This window comes from Amyelois transitella, chromosome 5 (genome assembly GCF_032362555.1).
Source record: "Amyelois transitella isolate CPQ chromosome 5, ilAmyTran1.1, whole genome shotgun sequence".
Lineage (NCBI taxonomy): Eukaryota > Metazoa > Arthropoda > Insecta > Lepidoptera > Pyralidae > Amyelois > Amyelois transitella.
The window spans coordinates 11,560,515-11,576,877 of NC_083508.1; the positions used below are offsets into that span (position 1 = coordinate 11,560,515).

The following is a 16,363-nucleotide window of genomic DNA, read 5'->3' on the forward strand; positions in this document are numbered from 1 at the left end:
CCAATCAGAGAAAGTTCGTTTCTCATTTTTTTATAAAAAAAAATTTAAAAAAATCTTGAAGTCTGCAACATGCTTCATTAATTATATTTTCTTTTACCCATAGGTACGCGGAGGCCGGCGTTCCCGCGGTTGGCCACGTGTCTTCGTCGTCGGGCGCGTCCTCCGGTTCCCATCCCGCGTCGCCGCTCCCTCACTCGCTGTTTACGCACGAGCCCCTCTATCAGTTCTACAACGCTGCCAAAGTCGAGGTAATTGACTTTATAAGAGAAATCTATATAATAAATGCAGAATGAAAATTGACACATGTATCATCGCACAATTTGTAGGGTTTGGACAAGTTTCGAAATATTATTTCCAAATATTGTGTAGTTTAATATACATCTAATCTTCGGGCTATTAAAAAGCTATTAGGGATTTATTTATATCTTAATACTGAGTACGCGTTTTTCCTTTGCCATATAAGTTCACTCAGTATAAAAAAACTGAAGAAAATTACCTTTGAAGTGTAATGATACAATAATTTGTAAACTTTTATTGCTGCACGTAATTACGGTAAATTTGCCGCCATATCTCAAAAGTTATAATTATCTTCACATTCAGACTGTAAGAAGCAGACAAATGTAGCTAGATATCGCCTGTTCGAGACACATTTTTATGTAAAATTTACAAGAGGCATACTGACAAAATTACGTGTCAGTATTTTTTATATTCAATGTGGAGTCAACCTACCGATTTATTTCAACCAAATTTTAGTTGAATTTATGACTTTCAATTAAGATGACAAATCAAACTAATATAAATTCATTTCAATCGTTCAGAATCAGAAAAAAGAAATAGGCGCACATGTGTCATGCAATTATCGCACGCAAAGTTAAGGTTCATATACTTGCGGTATCTAACTAGATATATGTCTGTTTTATGAACGGTTTGGTCGAGATATAGCACTTATACAAACGAAATGATCTGCAGTTCTTGTAATTTGATAGGGGCAGTAAAATGTAATGGCGGCTAGGCGTCATAAACCTCATGGAAATTGATATTTTCGCTGAATTGCTACAAGTAGAGTCCCGTGTGTCTATCTGTTCGCGATAAACTCAAAAACTATATTCTGGCAGTATTTACTTGTAGGCATTTAAGTGTTTAAACTCTTGATGAAATCTACTTTGTTGTCTTTATAAAAAGGATCTTTGGAAGAAAGTAAACATTATAGTTATCATTTAAGTACGTAGATATGTCATCACCATAGTTATACAATAATGATGAGGTTGGTGTAAAAATACAAAGTTAAAACCATGTAGCTAAAGTTTAGTTCGAAATTTACGAGTCTTGTAATTATATTCACTCTGTCTACCCCATAAGGAACAAACACGTGATATGAGTGTGTGCAAAAGGTCACAGAGGCGAACGTGTCATTAACCTTTAATCCTGATGTCTTAACGAACATTTGGTCTTTCCAATAAACTGTAAGAACTGCGGTTTCTCGGATAAGTTACGATGACACAAACTCCATTTTAACTGCTCAGTATTAAATTCGCGAGACGTGAAATAAATGCTTTCACTTGGCCGACTTACGCTTGGCATTTGAACCGGCCGTGTTATACAATAAGGGAGAAATTCTGATTTACCGTGAAATATAGTTAATACTCGTTCTTGGCCATACATACCATACAGGGCCACTCCGTATCTTGCCCATGAATGTCGTAAAAGGCGACTAAGAGAAAAGCCAATAAACTCGAGATTATCACTATTTGAATCTCAATTCCATCACTACACCATGCAACTGAGCGAAGCCTGTCAGTCTTCGGGATTGTTGGCCCTGTCTAAACCGCATGGAATGTAGACGTGGTCATGTATGTATTTAAGTATCTCATTAGTATTTCTTTTTGATGCACTTACGATAAGGGAAAATATCGCGAGTAAGACTACACGATTCAGACTTCGTCCGCATGGAAACCCTATCAATCCCGTGGGAACTCCGGGATAAAAAGTAGCCTATATGCATGTTATTCTGGATCTTCAGCTACCTACATACCAAATTTCGTCGTATTCAGTAGTTTTTGCGTGACAGAGTAACAAACATCCATATACTGACATACTCACAAACATTCGCATTTATAATATTAGTAGGATGTATGGATATGGATTTAAATAGGTATTTGTTTAATATATACTACCAGGTATTTACCTGGCGCCGACAAATACCGCCGTAATTGGTACAAATTATACTGACGTTCGCTCGGGACACGATAATGACCTTAAAAATTAAAAATGAGATTTCGTCAAACAAACTAATTAGTAACATCGATATGAATTGTTTATTTGGGGTAAATACATACATGTACATATCTTGAACTTGATCTAGAATTTATTTGAAAATATTCCAAAGTTTTATAGTCCATTCTATCTATCAATTAAAATTAATCTCGTAGGTCTTACGGATTGCTACTTAAAATGATTTTTTAATTCTAAGTTAAGATATAAATGCATGAATCAAAAAGACGCATTGAGCACAATAGCTAGGTATTTGTATGGATTGTACAAAAGGAATAAAAGACTTGACGTACACTATTGCTCAGTTGCTTTTGTCCGTGCTGACGCGCGTCTATCATCATGGAATATTCCAAAAGTGGTCGAATACTAACATCAATTATAATTAATCCGTTGTCCAATACAATAAAATATGCGACAGTCATTTTTTCCTTATACAGACCAGGATATCGATATCTCTCAAAATTAAGTCATACGCAAGATTCCTAAAAAACAAAACTAAATCCAAGGTTTTTTTTTCTAGGTGTTTTTGGCCGTGTGATTCCCGGCACAAATAGAAAAAAGATTAGGACTACTCCATATCTTTCCTATAGATGTCGCAAAAGGCGACTAAGGGCCAATCCCTTATAAACTTAGAATTCATATTTTAGGCGATGGGCTAGCAACCTGTCTCTTTTTGAATCTCAATACCATCATAAAGCCAAACAGCTGAACGTGGCTTTCCAGTCTTTTCAAGACGGTTGGCTCTGCCTACCCCGCAAGGGATATTAACGTGATGATATATGTATACGTACTTATGAGAAAATAATTTTAATTTTTCAATTGCAGTCCGTTTGCCGCGAGACGGGCGATTCAGACTCCGACGCGTACGAAGCCTCGGGATCGGGCGCGGGGTCCGTAGCGGAGGGTCCGGCGGCGCCCGCCGCACGGCCGTCCGCCATGGCGCTGGTGGCGCCCCGCGGGCCCGCCCGCACGCTGTGGTGCGAGGTGCCCGAGGTGGTCAACTCTGCCGTGCTGAGTGAGTGCTGCCTTGGTCAATAGTCAATAGTCTTGGTCAATAGATCGCATTACACGTGGAGTGCACTAGTGGCGCCCCAAGGGCAGACATTCCTTTCACACCCCAAGGCGAGGTGCCCGAGGTGGTCAACTCTGCCGTGCTGAGTGAGTGCCTCGGTCAATAGTCTTGCCTTGGTCAATAGGTCGCATTACACGTGGAGTGCACTAGTGGCGCCCCACGGGCAGACATTCCTTTCACACCCCAAGGCGAGGTGCCCGAGGTGGTCAACTCTGCCGTGCTGAGTGAGTGCCTTGGTCAATAGTCAATAGTCTTGGTCAATAGATCGCATTACACGTGGAGTGCACTAGTGGCGCCCCAAGGGCAGACATTCCTTTCACACCCCAAGGCGAGGTGCCCGAGGTGGTCAACTCTGCCGTGCTGAGTGCCTTGGTCAGTAGTCAATAGTTGAACGGGCCGAGGTTCTTCTATGTCTTGTCAGAATAAAAAAAGAATTTCGCCCGTTCAAGATGTCATCTTGTCGTCGTCTTATCTTAGTGTCGATTGTCCTTTTTTTTTCATAGGTCTGTCAGTTTTGGTCATCTAAATTGTCAAGTCAAAGAGGGTTTGTCCATGGAGGCTGAACGGCCGCTACAATAGTCTTGCCTTGGTCAATAGGTCGCATTACACGTGGAGTGCCCGCCGTGCCCTAGTGGCGCCCCACGGGTTTAATTAATATGTTAAATTAATTATGTATTTATTTATTTCATTTTGTTTCTAACAAACATTCTTCCACAGGCTCGCTAGCACCAGCCCAGAAGCGTCTCCAAGAGGCCAAGTTCGAGCTGCTGACGTCCGAAGCCTCGTATTTGAACTCGCTGAACGTCCTGGAAGCCCACTTCGTCTCCCACCCAGCATTCAGGGACGCCCACGTTTTGCCAAGAGACGATTTTGATATCCTCTTCGCGACTATACTGCCAGGTAATTTATTCTTTACTAATATTATAAATGTGGAGTTCTGTTTGTCTGTTCCGCTTTCACGTCTAAACCGATTCGATAAATTTGGTATGCATATAATTGAAAACCCGCGTTCTAACATAGGATACTTTATTTATCAAAAATCAACCCCTAAAATATTAAAATGGGGGTGACAGTTTGTATCAAAATCAATAATGCAACCCGTGCGAAGCCGAAGCCGGGGCGGGTCGCTAGTGTTATAATAATAATAACTTCCATATTGGTCTGGTAGCGATTCAAAAATATAGTAGGTACTTATGCCCGCTGCTTCTTTTAGACTGTAAAAGTATAGTCATACATATAGTCACATCAATACCTCTTGCGAGGTAGACAGAGCCAACAGTCTTGAAAAGACTGAAAGGCCGCGTTCAGCTGTATTGGCTTTATAATGGAACTGAAATTCAAATAGTGACAGCTCACAAGAGGAATCCCAAGGAAGTCCAAGAATCAATTTATATGATATAAGAAACGATTTTGCATCGCGACATAATATTTGACTTTCGAAATTTTGTTTAATTTAATTTTTTTCGTCCTGATTACTTATTTACAGACAAAATAACAAAAACATTTCAATTTAGACTCACATTTAATTCCGATCCGACTTATCGCCTGCCCTATCATCATCAATCATCGACAAGGCCGAACAATTATCATAGTTAGTGTGCAATTATCCACCACACTTCCGCTAACGTGGTATCTACATAAGTTTCCCTATGCACTAATTAATAGAATAGAATAGATGTGCCGTGTGGTTCCCGGCACCAATACAAAGAAGAATAGGACCACTCCATCTCTTTCCCATGGATGTCGTAAAAGGCGACTAAGGGGTAGGCTTAAAAACTTGGGATTCTTCTTTTATGATGTGGGGTAGCAACCTGTCACTTATTAGGTATTTGAAGGCATACAGTTGAAATCCATCCATGGTAAATATGGAGTGGTTCTATTCTAAAATGCCGGGAACCACACGGCCATTTAGAAACAGATACCTTAATAGAAATAAGTTTCTCTTTTTTCATAAGAGTCTAAACATTGAAAAAATTATAACTTACTTTTTTTATTACAGTACGAAAATGTTCCCAACTGCTAATGAACGAGCTGGAGAAGTGTTGGCAGGACAACATCCTGTTGACCGGCATCTGCGAGATCGTGAGGAAACATGCCGAGGAACATTTCCACGTGTACGTGAAGTACTGCGAGAACCAAGCTCTGATGGTGAAGGCGTTACAGCGGCTGCGGGAGAGGCCCGCCTTCGCTGCGGCGCTAAGAAGGTGAGAAGAAATCTTTTATGTAAAAGTTACCAAATCGATTAAAATAAACTGATTTTAATCTTTTGCGTTGCATTATACTATTAATTATAAATAATACAGGTTTTCAACGCGCACGCAACGTACCTTTATTTCGAATCTTGTTATGATGATGTGTGGTCACCGAGCGAGATAAAAAAAGTAGATTCGATCTAGGAATAGGCTGAATGATTTATGAAATAGATTTAAAGTCAAAAGATAGATGTCACCACCATCTTCACATTATGACTACACGGCATAAACATAGATGGCGCCACGCTGCGTTAACAGAATGTTTTTTTTTTATAATTTTTTTATTTTATTTCTATTGCAGACTAGAAAGCCACCCGGCTTGCCAGTCGCTCTCCCTCCACTCGTTCCTGATGCTGCCCATGCAACGGGTCACCAGGCTTCCATTGCTGCTTGACGCCGTTCTCAAGAACCTCGACTCTTCGGATGAGGAGTATCAGAGCTGCATGCACGCCCTCGCCACTCTTAACAACGTAAGTGTTATTGCTTATTTATTAGTATCTACAGTATTATTATGTGATAAGTGTATTCTATAGGTACTATTGAATGAGCAACTTGTATTGTATTCGTTTTCTCGAACACGGCTGTAACTGATTTGTTGGAATTTGAAATATAGGTACGTGGCTAAAACATTGATTTAGCTAGGTCTGGGGAAAGTAGTATTTCTATATTTTCACCCGTTTTTTACCCAAAATATTTTTTCCATACAAGATGGTTGCTGGACAATGATAAGGTATTTTTCTGACGTCATTTCAAACAGTTGACAAATTAGTCACTGACGAACCAGTAGGAACTCCCAAGTTGGAGTCAGTGGAAAAATCACAGCGATCGGTTTTCTCATCGGACGCGGTAAGGTTCGATAGTATTATATTTTTATTTTACTATTTTCATAGATAATTTTTGTTACGCCCACCAAGCACCGCTCGGTCAACCAGGTACTTTATTGTAACATTAAACCTCTTTGCTACAGTTCGTATCGCAATGCAACGAGGGCGCGCGCAACACGGAGCGCATCGAGGAGATGTTCCGCGTGGCGCGCTGCATCGAGTTCCCGGGCGGCGTGCGCAACCCGCCCGTGCTGGGCCCCGCCTGCTGCCGGCGCGACCGCAGGTACTGGCGCATTGTTACGGGGCTCCACTCTACACAACTATACAGATACTAGAGGCCGCCCGCGACTTCGTCCGCATGGAAACCCTATCAATCCCGCGGGAACTCTGGGATAAAAAGTAGCCTATGTGTTATTCTGGGTCTTCAGCTACCTACATACCAAATTTCATGGTAATCGGTTCAGTAGTTTTTGCGTGAAAGAGTAACAAACATCCATACATCCATACAAACTTTCGCCTTTATAATAGTAGTAGGATAGAGAATAGATACCGTAAACAAACAGCATGACGTTGTAGTATAGATAGATAGATAATAAATTAATAAATATATACACGGGACAAATTACACAGATTGAGTTAGCTTCGAAGTTAGTTCGAAAGTTGTGTTACGAGATAATAACCCAACGAAATACTTATATAGATAAGCATATAAGACCTAGGCCAATAAGAGAAAGTTTGTGTCTCATCATGCCCTGGCCGGGATTCGAACCCAACACAAAGGTTTCACAGACAACCGCACTACCGCTGCGCCACAAAGGCCGCCGATAGACTATAGAGATATGTATAGAGAATAGATGCCGTAAACAAACATCAGGACGTAATATAGATAGATAGATAAAACTCTATTGCACCATAAGAGTAAAACATACAAAACAGCACAAAACAAACAGAGACAAGTACAAAGGCGGACTAATCGCTAATGCAATCTCTTCCAGTCAACCTTTTGGTCGGTCAATATACGTGCTAATGTAATCAAAGCTGTATGGCGAGTACAAGGTTTTGAGCGCCTAAGCGCAGAATTTATATAAACCTGACCCTATTTTTATATTTTCAAATGGGAAATACTTTAACTGCTCCCCGGTCTTAAACCCGGGCGAGTACGGGACTCCTGGGGTTTTACTCTACAAATGCGTCGATGAAGTAAACACGGATTTGTATGTGATTTAATCAGCGCCACCTTGTGGTAACGCGATGGCACTAATCCCAAGTTTATGAGCTTATCTCTTAGTCGCCTTTTACGAAATCCATGGGAAAGACATGGAGTTCTCATTTATATTGGTGCTGGGAACCACACGGCACATGATATGAAATATTGTACGTAAAAATCGTCTGTTCTAGGCCCGTCCGCTGGCTAGTGCGGTCCGGAGAGATGACGCAACTGGTCTGGAAGACAGACGAGATGAAACTGACGTTTGGCAAGAAATTCCACAAGATCCCGCTCTATTTGTTCCTGTTCAACGATCTCCTGGTCATCACTAAAAAGAAGAGGTATTGTATTAATTCCTGATTTTGTTCTTTTTCTTAAATTTTGCATTCGAACTTTAAACATCTATTTGTTTTCATCATTTGTCATGCAAATTGTAAGAATAAATTTAATATGTTTATTAAAGGGAGAGTGAGGCCGTCTCTATCCTAGAATCATGTTTACCCAACAATTTATCATATTAATAACAGAATAACCCACCCCAGAATTTCAAGTTTCATAATTATGGAGATACAAAATACGCTTTTAAAATACGCCCCTTGCTACTGTTGTATCTATTCATTCAAAACCTTCATCGTTACATGAGCGATCGTATGCCAGTACCAGTTCCACGATAGAACTAACGGTACTATATTTCCTCAGAACTAGTGGAACTCTTTAGTGTCATCTGTTCTACTGAACAATTTAAGGTGGAACTCCTTAGCTGTTCACTTACCTGTACCACCGAACAAATTCTTTGTTTAAATGCTCAATCGAATCGCCGCGAACCATTAATTTTTCCGAGTTTCTATTGACCTTCAAAATTAGTTCTCCATATTGATGCCACGGTATCTTCCAGCGAGGAGAACTTCGTGTGCGTGGACCACTGCCCCCGCTCGCTGCTGGAGGTGTGCTCGGCGGAGGGCGCGGCGGGGGCGGGGGCGGCGGGCGCGGGGGGCGGCGGGGGCGCGGGGGCGGCCAAGCACGCTCTGCTGCTCACGCTGCTCGAGAACCACGAGGGCCGCACCGTGGAGATGGTGAGTGTGTAACGACAATAATGACACGTTGTCGCCATCTTGAATTGAACGACTTAGTTCGGTATATTTGACAGATTTAAAGAAATTTATTTCTCATTAAAATACAATAGTATTTTATGTGTAATTTTTTATATACATACATATGGTCATGTCTATATCCCTTGCGGGGCAGACAAAGCCAACAGTCTTGAAGACTGAACGGCCACGTTCAGCTATTTGGAAGATAGAATTGAGATTAAAATAGTGACAGGTTGCTAGCCCACCGCCTAAAAAAGAATCCTTAAGTTTGTAAGCTTATCCCTTAGTCGTCTTTAACGACATCTATAGGAAAGAGATGGAGTGGTCCTATTCTTTTTTGTATAGGTGTCGGGAACCGCACGGCACGTTTTCACATAGATAGATATAAGAAGATATAAATAGTAAGGTTGGTGTTGTGGTGGTCAGCTGATGTCGTGCGCGTCGGAGACGGACGCCGGGCGCTGGGCGGAGGCGCTGGCGCCGGCGGCGGGCGCGGACGGCGAGGCGGTGTACGCGGGCTGGGACTGCCCGCAGGTGGCCGCGCTCTACGCGTACGCGCCCGCGCAGCCCGACGAGCTGCCGCTCAGCGAGGGCGACGTCATCAACGTCACCAGGAAGACCAGCGAAGGTGGTGTGATAAATTACATACATACATATAATCACGTCTATATCCCTTGCGGGGTAGACAGAGCCAACAGTCCTGAGCGGACTGATAGGCCACGTTCAGCTATTTGGCTTTAAGATGGAATTGAGATTCGAATAGTGACAAGTTGCTAGCCTATCGCCTAAAAAAGAATCTCAAGTTTGTAAGCCTATCCCTTAGTCGCCTTTTACGACATCCATGGGAAAGAGATGGAGCGGTCCTATTCTTTTTTGTATTGGTGCCGGGAACCACACGGCATTGTCATTAATTCTAATTTTTTATTCTTTATTTTAAGATATTTATATTCTTATCGCTTTAATAATAGTTGTCAAATCTTTTGGTTTTACAACATTGGTTAACGTCAAATAAATGACTTAAAACTAAGCGGTAACAAACTGCACGTTACGATTACGAATACGAATTGTCAAAAAATGTGTACAGTAACACGTTAATGCATTTAAGATGTCGTAATTACAATAGTGTTTTAACACCTTTTACTGTTATTATGAGCAAATGTTACAATAACAATTTAATGTAATTTGATTTGGACTTCAAACAGAGAGGAATTTTTAACACTTTTTTTAAATGCCATATATCCTCTTTTTATTTAAATCTTAAAAGGTACCTAATCACCTCATAATACCTACCTACCTTGACACCAATATGCTTCTTGAATTTTCTTTACCTACAGTTGATCATGTTAATAAAATAAAAATCCTAGTGAAAAATATATCGTTTCCCACAGGTTGGTACTACGGCGAGCGCACCCGGGACGGCGAGGCGGGCTGGTTCCCCGGCGCCTACACCGCCGAGATCGCGTCCGCGCACGTGCGCGCGCGCAACCTGCGACAGCGATATCGCTTGCTCGCTCTCTCGGCCACTTACGTCGGACAGAAGAAACGAATACTCTGACATGAAAACAAACTATCCATTTTTAAACGATATGCGTTCTTAGTTTGATTTTGAAATTGGCTGCTTTCTGTCTGACAAAAAGTTAAGTTTGTTCTTAATCGGACAATAGACTGTCAATATTTAAACGAGACGCGTTCTTAGTTTGAATTTAATACTGGCTTGTTTTCGTCGGACATAAATTGCTCTAACTAGATGAATAAAGAAGACGTTCGTATTTTTGCATAATGATATGTTGTAGCGACGTTTGTTAAAAATCTTATTAACGAAGAAGATATTCAAATAAAAATAATATATGAAGCGCGGCTGAAGACATTAGCCATAGACATTGCTTGATGAGCGTAGTTAGTATATTATAATATTCCAACTGAAAGCAACGATTAGGTACGGAACTTTCAATATTACATGACGACACTTCGTCATTGAATGAGTGATATGTTTTTTTTAAGAGATGATATTTGCGTCCTCGAACCTAAATCTGAATTTTTAAAAGGTCGAACACGCGTTTATTTACTTGTTCACAGATTAAGAGATGAAGACGTAACGTAAAAAAGTATTATTAATGTTTGTAACTGCACAATAGCTTGAAAACTATGTCCGTCCAGCACTGCCTTTATCGATAATTAATCGATATTTTTATCGATAAAAAATATCGATATACTAGACTAGTATTTTTGGAACATTTTACTAGTGTAATTGACTTGGTTTTCTCGTTGATCCACTATTTAATCATTTTAAGGTGCTTAACATAGTTGATAGTGCTCTTCAAGAGTGTTTGTGAAGTGTACAGTTACGTATGAGATTCACAATTGTACATAATTTACGGTTTATATTTGTATCGATTTTAGTTATTAGTAAGGTAAAACACCCAATTATCGACACTTTAGCGACGCTCACTAACAATATCTACCATTACTTTGGTTTTTGTGACATTCTGTGGTACTTTGAGGTATTGAGTAAAACGTCAGGGTGTATTTTATAATATTATAAAGTAAAAATAAGCGTCAAGTTACATAATAAAGAAATATATCAAATAAAAAAAAAAGCTGTCGTTTTTCCAATAATCGACTGTAGAGTTCCATTTATCTACACCCACTGTTCGACATATTCCAGTTATCGTCACCCAATAATCAACCTATTTCTAATACGCATAGCCAAAAATATCTGTAAAGCCTTTTTTCTAGCTTTAAAAATGTAAGAATAATATTAGGAAATTATATGATGTAGAAATTAAAATTAAGTTTTAAAAAATCAGTCATTTAATAATTGTGAAAACATAATGATATGTTTAGTACAATTTATAATTATTTAACATAATTTCAGCTTAGCTGACAATTTTTACTATTAGAAGTATTAGGTATCATCGCCTCAAATGTTAAACATTCGTAAATAAAACATAAAGTTCTTCTTAATATTATTTGACAATTAGTAACAACAGTTTAACTTTTCCTTAAAAACAATGGCAACTTTTAATCACAGACTTGCTATAACTTACTAAGTAAGTACCTTCTTAATAATAATCAGTCTATATTAAGAGATCTTGCCAATAGCAATTAAAGCAAAACTTATATCTAAATTAAATCACAAATTGTTATATTAGTACTTATTTAAGTAGCCTTATAAAACTAAGTTCTTGATGGCTTGAAATTCTTTAAAAATCTTAAAAACAAAATATTCAAAAAGTCTTATTCCTCTTTAAATATAATAAAAGTTAAATAGCAAAAGGTAGATATTTTTTCATTTCGGGTATCGTATAGAAACCCCTTTTATTGCACAGCACTGGTGGGGATATTGCCTCAATGATGTCAGACTTTTCATAAAAGATTTTATCTTTTTTTTCCGGCCACTTGTATGTGTTTCCCACTGAAAAGGTCATTGTACTAATTTCAAATCTATTTCCACGAATACCTTCTATTACGCCTGGGAAGTATTCCCCTTCATACCTTATTATGACATAGTTTCCAATGGAATATTTTCTAGATTTCTTAGAAAATCTGATCAGTGGCACATCTTCGGATTGAGTCGAGCTCTCAGATTTTTCATGTTCTGTTTTTTCTGCATCTATTTGCATATCTAAGCTGTCTTCACTTTCTGCATAATGCACTTCAATGTCCGTATTATCTGAAGATGTGTCATCTGGTTTAGATTTTTTTATCTTTTTCCCTTCCTTGGTTTTAATTTCTTTCTCCATCTGTCGTTTCTTTTTTTCTTCCGTCTCTCTCAGTTTTAATAGTCTTCTTTCTTCTCTTTCTTTGGCTTTAATTTCTTTTTGTTTCTCTTTTTCTTTTTTTTCAATGTCTTTCCTTTCATTATATTCCCTCCATGGTTTACTTGTTATAACAAAAGGAATTTTTTCCTTCAGTTTTCTTTTTTTTCCTTTGTTTTCATCTTCTCCTGGCCAAAATAAATTTCGCTTAAATGGTGATGGAATAATATATGTACTTTCTCCTTTCTTTTGAATAAATTTTGTTGTCCCAGGTATTGCCAGCTCTTTCAAAGGTGTCTTTTTTATGGAACTTTGGTTAATTTTTGATGTCTCAGGTCTTGTCAGCTCTTTCACGGGTGTCTTTTCTGCAGAACTTTGGCCGATTTGAGAATTCCCAGGTCTTGTCAATTCTTTTGAAGGTGTTATTTTTGTGGCAATATCAAACATAAACGTATAAGAACAGGAAGTTGAAGTTGTTGGAATAGGATCATTTAAGTTAGAACTTGGGCTAGCGACAGTCAATGAATTATCCAGTATTTCTCTAGATTTTGGAGCGTCATTTGGGGTGCAAGTGGATGTGGTTGCGTCATATCCTGCATTAGATAGAGTAATATGTGGTAAATAGTCATGATCTAGTTGTATGTCAAATTGATATTGTACATCTGTATCTGCATTTGTAGCAGAAAGAGATTCTGCAGGATTGATTTCATTAGGATTTGGTATTTCAACGAGGGTCTGGGGTGAAGTAGATTGCTCATTAACGTGACCTGAAAGTTCAATAGCTTGCTTATTACTAGCCCATATTATGTAGAGCGATAGGTCTTCTTCATTTAAGTGAATGTTTAAATTTTGTCTGTCTTTATAGTAAAGGTCATTAAATATCTGCAACTTTTCCTTCTGTAGCTTCGCCACTATTTCTTTTTCTAGATAATCAAAAAACAATATTTGTTCTGACGAAGCCTCCTTCTTGTTGCGAGACTTTATTTTGGAGAGATCGACGTAGTCAGGGCCAAAGGGATACAATCCACCAGCGCGGAATCCATTTTTAACAGAACTCTCTGTTATTGATTCCAACGCTGTCTTAAGAACAGGGGCAAAATCTTCTCTTTTTAAATTCATTCCTAAATGTTTTAATTTCCAATCCTTGACAGCTTTATTCCAATATATTTTCAATGGCCTGAAAATAGCTAGGTCCATTGGCTGAAGGATATGTGTGCTATTTGGATATAATGCCACGATTTCTATGCCATTTTGAGCACAAAAGTTCGATAGGTGTAATGTCAAGTGAGATCTATGGCCATCCAAAAAAAACAAGACGGGTTTTGGTATATTTTGCTGTAATAACCATGGATTAAAAATGTTGGCAATGTATTCAAAAAATGTACTACTACACATCCAGCCACTCGGAGATCGTCCCATAGCCCAATCTTCTGGAAATTTGGATGAAATTGTGGATGGAATTCTTTCATAAGAAAAAACTACCATTGGAGGTGCTAATTGTCCAGCGGCATTTCCGGTAATTAGTACCGTCAAGTTATCTTTTTCATCTCCAGAAGATTGGTAGACGTGCTTATCACCTTTTTTTGCTAAAACTTTTCCGGCTTTGGGTGATAAATAAAAAGCACTTTCGTCTCCGTTAAAAATTCGCGACGGATCTTCTAATATCTCTCTAAGGTTGTTTTCCTGAAGATAAGAGCTCACTTCCCCAAACCAACGTTTTATACCTTCTTCTGTAACGGCATCTCGTGCTGTGGTCAAATTTTGGGCCGTTCTCTCAGACAATGAAGGATGTCTCTTAAGAAATAGATTGTACCATTTCTTACCGGGTCTATTGTCGGTAAAGGGAGTAGTCTTTTTTTGGTCAACGATGATACGTTGCACGCTATCAAGCAACTCATCTCTAGTAATAGGAATGTGTCGTTCAGCCATGTCCAGTATCCATTTTTCTAAAATAGCTTCCTCTTCTGTTGACAAATATGTACTAGGGCCCATAGAACATTCAATTGGAGTTTTACCGGAAATTTTATCATGTAAGGTGATCCTGGGAACACCAAACTTTTTCGCTGCCGTTGAAATTTTTTCACCTTCACGGACGGCTGTAATAGCCTGCGCCATTTGTAACGGCGTATAAGATTTTTTGGGTGCCATTCCTGCAAACAAAATACTGATGTCGATTACTGGTATATATGGAATTTCCAATCATCGACACAGCTGTCGAATATTGGAAGCAATATTTCGATTTTAATGTTATAACTATTTTTAAAAAGCGCAAAAATAACTTAGCAAAAGGATTAATTAAAATGCTCAAGTAAAAAAAAAAATAAGTTTCGACATTCGTCGAAAATTGGAATTTGGCATAAAAAATAATCCAATAATCGACAGTCCTATTTTCACAGCAAAGGATAACCTTACCATTGAAAAAATATTACTAAAATGTTGTCAACTTGTGTTTTAACTCAATAAATAATTTGCTTTTTCGGTAGATTATTATAAATAACATGTATGAGCTATATTTCTCACTCACCTCCTTAGCGATTTTGCTAATAAAACCGGATTTTATTAGGCCACTCCGCCAGTCGATGTATCGCTCTACACCATTTTATTAAAAATGGCCGCATGACGTATATGTCATGGGCGATGACATCTTATAATCCTTGTCTATGAGTTATCCTTGAAATGCGTTCGGAAATGCTAAAGAAACTCTTATTTTTTAAAAATTACTTTTTTATTGTCGAGGAATGGTGCTCTGTCGGGCTTTGGGTGTTTTACCTTACTTACTTGCGTTTTTATTTAGTTTCGTTTAGGTTGGAACCGCTTTTGTTTCGTAACTAGAAATGATATTTATTTTGATATGTATGTCGAAAAGGGGTGACCTCTGTCTACCACTATGGGAAACTGGCATGTATGTATGTTTACACACGCATATTACGTATTTATCGATTACGGGATAGTCAGACCCAAAAGTTTCACAGCTCGGATAATATCTATGTAATTAATAAGTTAATGAGGGTTATTGATACAAGTGTGGTTTGAACCTAAAGGTGCTTCGCTGGGCCGCGCCTCGAAATTCCCTAGTCACGACGCGGCCCCGCCGTCTCACATTCCGAACTAACGTTATATTAAGCAATGAAATTGAAAACGAAACCGATTGATTGTACTTAAATTATTTTTTGTAGATATTTCCATGTAATTGTGTTGAGACTAATAGTATTTATAGTTATGTAATAATTATTATGATCCATATCAATTTCAAATATATTAATTGTATTTTTTACTTTTTGTGTTTAATTTGGTGGTGGCTCCGCAGAAAATGTTTCCCATTTCTCATGCCATTATAAAAATATTTTTATTCTAAATTCCAGCGAAATAATTTGGATGTCAGCTGTTACATGTTCTCTTTAAAACAGCAATGTATTCGCTGGAATCATTAATATTTTTTCCATTAAAACGCCAGGTCATTGACCGTATGAACATTGAACATAGTCCTAAATGCAACCATGCATTTAAACCACAGAACTCAGCACTACTTATATAATAAAGCGTTGTGGGTACAGTTACACACAACTGAAATTAATTTAAATTAAGCACAATACCGTGCAAGTTGCTTGCTCAACTTTTTTTGCAGCAAATCCTATTTTACCCCCATAGAAATACAATTCTCAAAATTCTATTATTGAATTATAAGTTTCTACTCACAAAAAAAGCTAAAGTTTCATGTATTCGACATCAAAAATTACCAAGTTTCATACAAACTTCCAACTTTTAATAATGTTATTATCAAAAATCCTTAGTGAACGTCTTCTGATTACTGACTTAGATTTGATTACTTTCCTACCAATTTTCATCTATATTCTCCCTGTAGTTTTCGAGATTTCGTAATTAGTGAGT

The 16,363-nt window shown here is 38.4% G+C and overlaps 3 protein-coding genes across 15 annotated transcripts in view; 2 read left to right on the plus strand and 1 right to left on the minus strand.

Annotated features, from left to right (window-relative positions):
- LOC106140556 (rho guanine nucleotide exchange factor 15) overlaps positions 1-15,749 on the plus strand; it is a 100,568-nt gene extending 84,819 nt beyond the window's left edge. For all 13 annotated transcript variants that reach the window (XM_060944429.1, XM_060944430.1, XM_060944428.1 and 10 more), the window contains 10 exons: positions 104-248; positions 3,097-3,286; positions 4,061-4,243; positions 5,343-5,547; positions 5,897-6,065; positions 6,563-6,702; positions 7,818-7,967; positions 8,522-8,699; positions 9,144-9,345; positions 10,106-15,749. In XM_060944429.1, coding sequence (XP_060800412.1) covers positions 104-248; positions 3,097-3,286; positions 4,061-4,243; positions 5,343-5,547; positions 5,897-6,065; positions 6,563-6,702; positions 7,818-7,967; positions 8,522-8,699; positions 9,144-9,345; positions 10,106-10,272 — 1,729 coding nt within the window. In that variant the 3' untranslated portion in view covers positions 10,273-15,749. The remainder of the gene's footprint in view (positions 1-103; positions 249-3,096; positions 3,287-4,060; positions 4,244-5,342; positions 5,548-5,896; positions 6,066-6,562; positions 6,703-7,817; positions 7,968-8,521; positions 8,700-9,143; positions 9,346-10,105) is intronic.
- LOC106140565 (cytoplasmic tRNA 2-thiolation protein 1) overlaps positions 1-16,363 on the plus strand; it is a 66,096-nt gene that overhangs the window by 23,768 nt on the left and 25,965 nt on the right. The window lies entirely within an intron of this gene.
- LOC106134232 (uncharacterized) lies at positions 11,981-15,246 on the minus strand. Its single transcript, XM_013334227.2, has 2 exons — positions 15,000-15,246; positions 11,981-14,625 (listed from the first exon to the last, which is right to left on the minus strand). The coding sequence occupies exon 2, from the start codon at positions 14,621-14,623 to the stop codon at positions 11,981-11,983; it is 2,643 nt and encodes an 880-aa protein (XP_013189681.1). The 5' UTR covers positions 14,624-14,625; positions 15,000-15,246.

What these genes read in the sequence shown, in the direction of transcription:
- LOC106134232 (XM_013334227.2), bottom strand. Translation starts at nt 14,623, where the DNA reads ATGGCACCCAAAAAATCTTATACGCCGTTACAAATGGCGCAGGCTATT.